At 61.1% G+C, this 8609-nt stretch overlaps 1 protein-coding gene across 5 annotated transcripts; it reads left to right on the forward strand.

Annotated features, from left to right (window-relative positions):
* The first annotated feature begins 1834 nt into the window (after nt 1–1834).
* On the forward strand, nt 1835–7525 carry PIRT (phosphoinositide interacting regulator of transient receptor potential channels). Of its 5 annotated transcripts, XR_010349727.1 has the most exons (3): nt 1835–1968; nt 5567–6527; nt 6566–7525. XR_010349727.1 is itself a non-coding variant. In XM_064395694.1 (2 exons), the coding sequence occupies exons 1-2, from the start codon at nt 1848–1850 to the stop codon at nt 5992–5994; spliced, it is 549 nt and encodes a 182-aa protein (XP_064251764.1). In that variant the 5' UTR covers nt 1835–1847; the 3' UTR covers nt 5995–7524. The 5 variants fall into 5 exon arrangements, 4 of the variants coding, with proteins under 4 accessions (XP_064251764.1, XP_064251767.1, XP_064251765.1 ...); XM_064395694.1 differs by having other exon boundaries at nt 5567–7524; XM_064395697.1 differs by having other exon boundaries at nt 1860–2925; nt 5567–7523.
* Nucleotides 7526–8609: the final 1084 nt, after the last annotated feature.

Genomic DNA, 8609 nt, shown 5'->3' on the forward strand with positions numbered 1-8609 from the left:
CACAGGTGGGGAGGGGCTGGGGGGCACTGGGGCTGTTCAGAGGGCAGAGCTGCGGGACAAGGACAGGAGCCGAGGCTGCAGCTGGGCCGGGGCAGTTGGGGATGGATTTCAGGAGCAGAACCCGGCTCTTGTCAAACTCTGCCGGGGGATCCCCGGGGGATTCAGGCTGTGCCGGCGTCCCCAGGTCACGGTCCCGCTCCGTGTCCCCGCGGGGTGGCAGCAGGGACCGCACGGAGAGAGCACGGGGAGAGCAGAGAGAGCACGGGGAGAGCAGAGAGAGCGCACCGGGAGCGCTCAGGCACAGCCGGCCGTGGGGTGCGGAGGCTCCCGGGGGGCTGAGCCTGCCCGGGGAGGGGGCACGGGGCAGCTGGGGAGGGGGATGCGGCCCCAGCCTCTGCCTGCACCCACCGGGAGGGATCCCCTTTTCATTCTAGGAGGCATCCCACTTTTATCCCGGGAGAGATCCCCCCGTTCATCCCAGCAGGGATCCCCGTTCATCCCATCAGGAATTCCCCTTTCATCCCATCGCACACCCAGCCCACGGATGGCCCCACGGAAAGCCCCAGCCCCAGAATGTCCCTGGCAGTGCCCAGCTCCTGCTGCCTGACCCTTCCTGCTCCCTGGGGCAGGATGGGGTGTCAGGGGCACTGCAGGGAGCACGGGGCAGGTTTGGGGGGCTGGAATGGGGACAGCCCCGTGCTGGGGCAGCCTGAATCCCCAGCAGGGCAGCAGCAGCTCAGCTCAGCCTGGGGATGGTGCAGAACCAGGGTGGGAAGTGGATCCTGCTGCAGCTGAAGTGAAACCTTCCCTTTTATGCTCCTTTAGGGGAAAAAAAAAAAAAAAAAAAAAACAACTTTCCCCATGGACCTCATCTGCTCACCTCTCCCAGTTCTAGAGAGAATTTTGCTCCTGGACACCCCAAACACCAGGTTCCTCTGGCTGCTGGTTCCCAGGTGCGTGGGCAGTGTTCACCTGGCTGCGCCAGGGCCACTGTGCCCAGGTAACTCGTGCACAGTGAGGGGAGCCTGAGCTCAGCCCACCTGCCCTGCCCTGGCCTGGAGCCTCCTGCCCTTCCCAAAAGCTCCCCGCCTGTCCCAGGGCCACCACTGCTGCCAGAGCTCTGCAGGGAGCTGAGCTGAGGGACCTCAGCCAGGTTCTGTGAGCTGCCCACACCTGGGTGAGGTGCTGGCCCCTGGTGCTGACCCTCCCCTTCCCCTTTCAGCCCCTTGTGCTGCCTCTGTGCCAGCCTTGAGCCCTGTGGGTCATGCCCATGCCCAGGAGAGCTCCACAGCCTCTTCCCACCCTGTCCCACCCCAGCCAGGGCTGTGGTGCAGCTTTTCCACTGCAGCAGTCCCTCAGGGATGGAGCTTCCAGCCCTGGGCAGCAGCAGTGGCACTGCTGGGCCTTCCCTGCAGCAGGCAGACCCCCACTGCTCTGGGAGGGGACTGGAGTTTGGCTGGAGGCTCCTGAAAGGAAGCAGTGTTTCCAGAAGCGCCTCTCTGTTCCCATCCTCCTGGCTGTAATGGACTCAGGATGGTAATTAATAGATAATTGCTAATACCTCGCATCCCTCTAATGCTCACTGATGAGCTTCAAAGCACTTTGCAGTCTCTGGCTACGATTCCTTGCTCTGAGAGGGCAGAAATTGCACTTCAGAGATGTTTCAGGAACTCGCTGGCGATCCAAGGCTGGAGCAGCACCAAGCCCGGCGCTGGGCTGCTGCTGCAGGCGCTGCCCTGCCCTGCCCTGCCTCCCCCGGCTCCTCCGCAGCCGTGCCAGCCCGACCGGGCAGGGCCACAAGGAGTTAAAGCCCGTCCCGATGGGCTGGTGAGATCATCGGAGCCGGGATGCTCCGTTGTTTATTAGATCCCGGAGCCCAGCAGGCACCAGCCCGGGGATGTGGGGCTGGGGGTGAGCCTGCCTCGGGACGAGGGCGTCCTGCTGCAGCCAGCGCTCCCTGCTCGCCGCGTAAGTACCGCGGGTGGACCGGGACCGGGCCAGCCCGGCGAGGGGGGCTCGTCCTCTGCCTCAGCCCCACTCCGGGTGCTCCCTGCCCAGTGCCCCGGGCAGTGCTGGGGAGCTGCTCCCGAGGGATGCAGGCACCTGCTCCGCCCCACCAGCCAGGGGACTCTGCCTCTGGCTCCATCCCGGAGGGTTCGGAGGGTTTGGAGGGGGGTGAGATGCTCTGACACCCCGCAGGGTCTCGGGGCAGCACCCGCCACCCTGCAGGGCCAGCTGCTGGCTCCGGGGTGAGCAGGGACACGGGGACAGCAATGGGGCTCCAGCGCCCACCCCTGGCACCCACAAGCTCCCTGTCCCCTCCCAAGCCGAGCCCAGCAGAGCCCAGCCCTCCTGGGCTGGCACAGGGCAGCGCCAGGCTGGAGCTGCTCCCGGCTGTGCCCAGGGACTGCCAGTGCCACCAGGCAGCTGCAGCCACCAGCCCCAGCAGAGGGGGACAGCAGAGCCGTGGGGATGGCTCAGCCCTCCCTCCGTGGCCTTGGGTGCTGTTCCACTCTGGGGTTTGGGTGCTGTGCCCCCAGCACCTCCCCACGGGCACTGCCCGGGCAGAGGGGGCTGTGGGGCTGCTCTGCACGGGGTCCTCATCTTCATCTTCATCTTCATCTTCATCTTCATCTTCATCTTCATCTTCATCTTCATCTTCGTCTTCCTGGGTTTCCTGGGCCCCTGAACGTTCCTCTCTCGCTGGGCACTGACTGAGAGCCACTCTTGGTTGAACTTGGCCAGCACGAGCACCCCAGGAAAGCTTTCTGCTGGGTTTGTGCCCTTCCCCGAGTGCAGCAGCCCCCTCCCCTCCCGTTCCACGGGCACGGGGATCCCCCAGAGCAGCAAACCCTTCTCCTGGCACCCACAGACCCACTGCTGTCACCTGGGGGCTCCTGGGGTGACTCTGAGCACCAGCACCAGGTAAAGAATCCAACTGAGACACTCAGAGCAGCAGGAAAATCTTTCCCTCCGTTCCCCAGGGTTTTGTTTCACTCCCAGCTGGGACCCAGACGGGATCTGCTGCCCGTTGGGGTGACAGGCTGGGGACATCCCTGCTGAAGGACAAGCCACCCCTCTGGGTCCCACCCTCCCGGGGCACTGGAGCTGCTCTCTGCCAGGAGAGCATCACCAGCCATCCAGGGGCCCCTGGGAGCCCCAGAGAGCCGTGGGGCTTGGGAAGGGCCTGGGGACCCTGCGTGAGGGGCAGGACCTCGGTGTCACCCAGCCAGGGGGGCCTGTGCACACCTGTGCACACCTGTGCAGGGGATGAGCTGCCACGCTCCCAGTGCCACCAGTCTGGGGCGCTGGTGCCAGGCAGAGCAGAGCTCAGTTTGTGCCCTGGCAGGGTCCGGGCAGGTCTGGGCTGGGCTCTTTGCTCCTCCAGCAGGGATCAGGGCATTCCCATCCGTGGAGTGCAGAGCTCGCTTGGGGTTGGCCCCAAAATGTTCTCCTTGAGCCCAGACTGATTCCCAGAGGGATGAGGGGCTGCAGCCCCAGCCCAGGAGCCCCAGAGGGGCTGTGCCTTGGCACGGGGGTCCCCAGCAAGGAGCCCCCCGAGATTTCAGAACCCAAACCTCACCGCACAAGGCACTGGAAGAGCAGAGGGAGGAGAATCCCAGGAGGGTCTCCCTGAGGGAGAGGGGAAGGAGAGACCCCAGCAGTGAGAGCTGCCCAGGGCTTCAGAACTACCAGATGTGAAATCTGAGACGTGCTCTGGAGGCGTTTTCAGGACGGCAAAGACTCATCTGCTGACTGTCTGCTTCCAACAATGGTTAAAAATCCGGGAGAAATCCGATAGCCCTCTCCTGCCAGGCCTCTCAGCGCATCCAGAGCACATCTGTGATGGGCTGGGGATGGAGCAGGGGCAGAGCGGCAGCTGGAATTGCATTAGCTCTCCCAAGAGCTGCAGATCCTCCCAAGCTCCAGGCAGGGAGTGAAATCCTTCATTAGGCAGCAGTGGGCAAAAGGGTGACCGAGAACCAGGCTCTGCCAGGAAGTGCTGGGAAAATGAGCAGGGCCTGGGAATTGTGGTGAGAGGGGCGGTTCTGCCAGGAAATAAGAGGGGGAATAAATCCTCTCTGATGGAGAGGCTGGTTCCTGCAGCAGCCTGACGTTAATGCTGTGCACACAGAGCTGCTGCCCTGATGCAGAAGCAGGATGGCAGCACACAGGGAGTGGGATGCATGAAAGATGGAACAGCACATCGAGTTTTGGGCTGCTGAGGTGTGGGATTATCCCAGAGAATAAAGCAAACTTCCTAGCACAACACCAAATTAAAATCAGACGGTGGTGCGAGCATAAAACCTCTCTGTGATGCACGTTAGGAGGGCAAAGACAAGAAATGCCAGGATGAAATTTCAGGGAAGGTCTGGGGTGCACTGGAAGAGGGAGAGCAGAAGGCAGCAGTGCTCCGAGTGAGGCAGAGGGTGGCACCTGGAATTACTCAGGGTTTGGGCACTTCCCTGCAGAGCTGCAGCTGGGAGGCTCAGGGTGGGCACAGAAGGAATTTCCCCATGGAAAGGGGGCTCAGGCCTTGGAACTGCCCAGGGAGGGTTGGAGTGCCCATCCCTGGAGGTGCCCAGGAATTCCTGGAGGTGGCACTGAGTGCTCTGGGCTGGGGACAAGGTGGGGATCAGACACAGCTGGCACTGGAAGGGCTGAGGGGGCTTTTCCAGCCTAAAGGATTCTGGGATTCTGGGATTCTCTATCAGGAATGTGCCCCTTGCCCTGCCCCTGTTTTCCTGTTTCAGCAGAGAGCGGTGAGAGCTCCAGACACGAGGGTTGCAAATCCTGTCCACCCCTCTTGGCTTTTGTTTTGTGCTTGTTTGTCCAAGCCTGGCAGAAACACCCTGAAACACCCCAAAAGATGTCAGTACCACCAGCTCTGCAGCAGCGGCTGTGCTGGGGGGGCTAAATTGTAAAATTACATCTGTGCCTCCTCAGAGTAACCACGGAGCTTGGCAGGGACACAGGAGCAGTGAGGGAGGTGCTGGCTGGCACCCCTCCATCAGCATCCCTCGGTGGGCACTGGGCCCAGCATGGCCCAGCTCTGGGCAGGTTTCCTCCAGCCCCTGGAGCTGTGCCAGCCTTGCAGCCTCAGCCCTGACCTGGAGCTTGCTCCCACATGGATCAGCAGCTCCAGGACAAGAGCTGGGGCTGGCGGGCTCTGGGGTCACCTCCTGCACTCCTGCCCTGGCACAGGCAGGCAGCAAAGCCAGCCTGGCATCCCCTGCGAGGGGGCAGCTCCTGGAGAGGCAGCCCTGCTGAGCAGAGCAAACACAGCCGTGAGGGGCTGCAGGGGCTTGGGTCCCCTGCTCTGGGTCAAAGCCCACGGGGGCTGAAGGTTTGTGTGGTGCTGAGCTGGGCACTGCAGTGCTGGCACTGCCCACCCTTCTGCAGATCCCATCGCCTGTTCCACCATTTCATGGCTGTGATGCTCTCCTTTCCCCGCAGTGACCCCAAAACCTCCTGCACCTCCCTTCAGGCTGCGCTCCCTGGTGCCCAAAGGCGAGCACCCTCCCTCCTCCACCACTTGCCCTGCTCTGCTTTCTCTTCTGCCCAGCCCAGGTGCCCTTTGTCCAGCCCAGCACCATGGAGGTGCCCCCCAAGAGCCCCGACGGCAGCGAGAAGTCCCCTCAGTCCAAGGAGCTGATCACCAGCAGCACGGGCAGCACGCTGTGCATGAGCTCCCGCAGCGAGTCCGTGTGGACCAGCGCCCCCAGGAGCAAGTGGGACATTTACCACAAGCCCCTCATCGTGGTGTCCGTGGGAGTGGCCATCTTCCTCTTCGGGGTGGTCATCACCAGCCTGGCCTGCTTCCTGACCAAGCACAAGAAGGTGTACAAGATGTCTGGCCCGGCCTTCCTGTCCCTGGGACTGATGCTCCTGGTGTGCGGCCTGGTCTGGATCCCCATCATCCGCAAGAAGCAGAAGCAGAGGCAGAAGTCCCAGTTCCTGCAGAGCCTCAAGTCCTTCTTCTTCAACCGCTGAGGGCAGCCAGGGCCTTCTCCAGAAGGTTCCCTGCCCTCCTCCAACCCGTGTTGATCAGCCATGAAAACAAACACTTTCTTGTTCTCCCTAGAGGATTTCACCCCATCAGTTCTTCCCTCTGTGGTCTCCAGTGTGAAAATGAACTCTGTGCCTCATCCCAGGGAAAAAGGAGCAGGAATTTTCAGCTGAGCCCAGCAAGGCAGGTCCAAGGTCTCTGCATCACCCCCCTGCCCAAAGAGTGACCCAAGAGCACAAACTGGGTAAAGCACAGCCCCAGAGGAGCCTGGGCTGAAACAAAACCCCCAGGAGGCTCTGCAGGATCCACCGGCAGAGAGGAGCCACAATTCCTTCCAGCTCCCTGATCTGCCTGAGAGGCTGCAGGGTCTGCACAGCATCAGGAGACAGAGCAGAAGCAGAGGGACAAGGACACTGCAGAGGGACACAGACCCTGCAGAGAGACACGGACCCTGCAGAGGGACACGGACCCTGCATAGGGTCCCAGATGCTACAGGGGGTTCCAGATCCTGCAGAAAGTCCCAGATCCTACAGGGGGTTCCAGACCCTGCAGAAGGTCCCAGACCCTGCTGCTCCAGGCACCTGGCAGGGCAGGGACAAGGGAAATGTGTCTGGGAATGGTCTGAGCTGTGGGAGCTCAGAGCTGAGGGCTGATGCCCTCCCGGGAAACTCAGCCTCCCCCTGGCCATCCCTGCCTGAACTCCCCCATTTCTGGCACACATCTCTGCCTGAAGCTGTGCTCCAAGGAGCCTTTCTGTGTCCCAGCCTGGCTGGCAGGGAGCTCGGGCTCACCCTGGCACTGGTGCCAGCCTGTGACCAGGGCTGTGTGCCTGGGCATCCCCTCCATCCTCTCCATGGTCCGTGTGGGCAGAGCTGGAGGTGGCACAGCTGCAGTAGGAGTGTTTGAGCACACGAGTCGCTTTGCCCCAGGCTCAGCCTGGCCCTGAACTCTGTTTCCTGACTGGTGCAGACACCCCTGGGCAGGCAGTGCCAGCTTGTCTGTGCCAGAGCTGGCACAGGAGCCAGCAGAGCTGTTTGTTCCTCAGCCACCCTCGTGCCGTGCCACGCTCGGCTGCTGTTCACAGTCCTGCCCTGGCACAGGCAGCCTCTGCTCCTCCACTGCCCCGGGCAGGGATGCTCCCCAAAACCCCCACTGGGGCAGCTGCAGCCAGAGGGGCACCAGGATTCAGGGTGGGAATCACGGAGCAGCCCCGGTGCCAGCTGGCTGCAGGTGTGGGCATGGGGCATGCCTGGGGCTGTGCTGGGCAGAGACCTGGAACTGGGTCCTGCTGCACTGGGCTGTGCCCAGCAGGGCTGCTCCTGCACTGCCAGGAGAACACAGGGAGCCCCGGTGCCCCTGGCCAAGGAGGAGGCACTCAGTGAAACGTCGGTGGGACAAAAAGGCACCGAGAGCAGGAATTGGATTGGATTCCAGACTGGTCACTGGTAACATGAATGTGAGGTTTCATTAAAGGAAAACGTTTCCAAGGGCTGCTGTGGTCACATCTCTGCTGTGTGGAGAGGGTGAGGTGACAGGGTTTGGGGTGTGGGGCACCCGCTGGGCTGGCTCAGGACAGGGGGAGGACAAGGAGAGGGGCTGGGGCTGGGAGAGGAGTGAGCACTGTGCAGGGGTCAGGAACCTGCCTGGCAAGAGGATGGAGCCTGCCAGGGAAAAGGAAATGCCAAGGAGCAGCAGAGCCTGGTGAGGAGAGGATTCATCCTGAGCTCAGTATTTGCTGCCCAGATTTGTGGGGACAGGGACACAAAGGGACAGGAATGTTAGGGGAAAATCAGATTAACAGGTGGGAGATAACTGTGGGAAAGTGAGATTTATGGGAGAAAATAACTGAGGGGAAAGTCAGATTGACAGGTGAGGGATAACTGAGGGGAAACTCAGATTAATGGGGGAAAATAACTGAGGGGAAAATCAGATTAACAGCAGGGGATAACTGAGGGGAAATTCAGATTAACAGGTAGGAGATAACTGTGGGAAAGTGAGATTAACGGAGGGAAACAACTGAGGGAAAGTCAGATTAACAGCAGGGGGATAACTGCAGGTGAAGTGCAGGAGCAAAGTGGGATCTCCCCTTGGTAGCACAGGGTATAAATTCCTGGTCACTCACTGCCAGGGGAGGAGGGAATTTTGCATTGGAGCTCCCAACAGTGGGAATTGTGTCCTTTTCTTGAAGTGAGCTGCAGCAATTTAGGGGAAGAAAGATGCAGGATAACCTGAGGGCTCCTCACAAGGCTTTCTTAAGGAGCTGGCATAAAATTCACACCCTGCTGTGGCCCAGCAAAACCCCACAGGGCTGCTGGGAACTGAATGTCAGGTGTGCTGTGGCAGGGCTCACCCAGTGAACCTTTACCTGCTTGGGATGTGGGAGGCTGCAGAGACAGGGAGTATCTGTGGATTTAAATGGTTTACGGACAACAGATTTTAAAAAAGGAGACAGTAGAAGCAAGAGAGAAGAATGTGCCATTTAAACTGCACAGCCCAGCAGTGGTGGGCGCTGGAGCAGTCCGTGAGGAGCAGGTCCCAGGAGGCTGCAGAGCTCTGCTGTGCCCTCCTGCCACTGCTGGGCAGGGCAGGGCTGGGCTGG

This window comes from Passer domesticus, chromosome 20 (genome assembly GCF_036417665.1).
Source record: "Passer domesticus isolate bPasDom1 chromosome 20, bPasDom1.hap1, whole genome shotgun sequence".
Taxonomy (NCBI): Eukaryota; Metazoa; Chordata; class Aves; order Passeriformes; family Passeridae; genus Passer; species Passer domesticus.

Bases quoted from the DNA above. Each gene is read 5' to 3' on its own strand.
- PIRT (XM_064395694.1), top strand. From the start codon at position 1,848: ATGCTCCGTTGTTTATTAGATCCCGGAGCCCAGCAGGCACCAGCCCGG. The intron at 1,969-5,566 runs GTAAGTACCGCG...TCTTCTGCCCAG, and splicing joins CAGCGCTCCCTGCTCGCCGC to CCCAGGTGCCCTTTGTCCAG.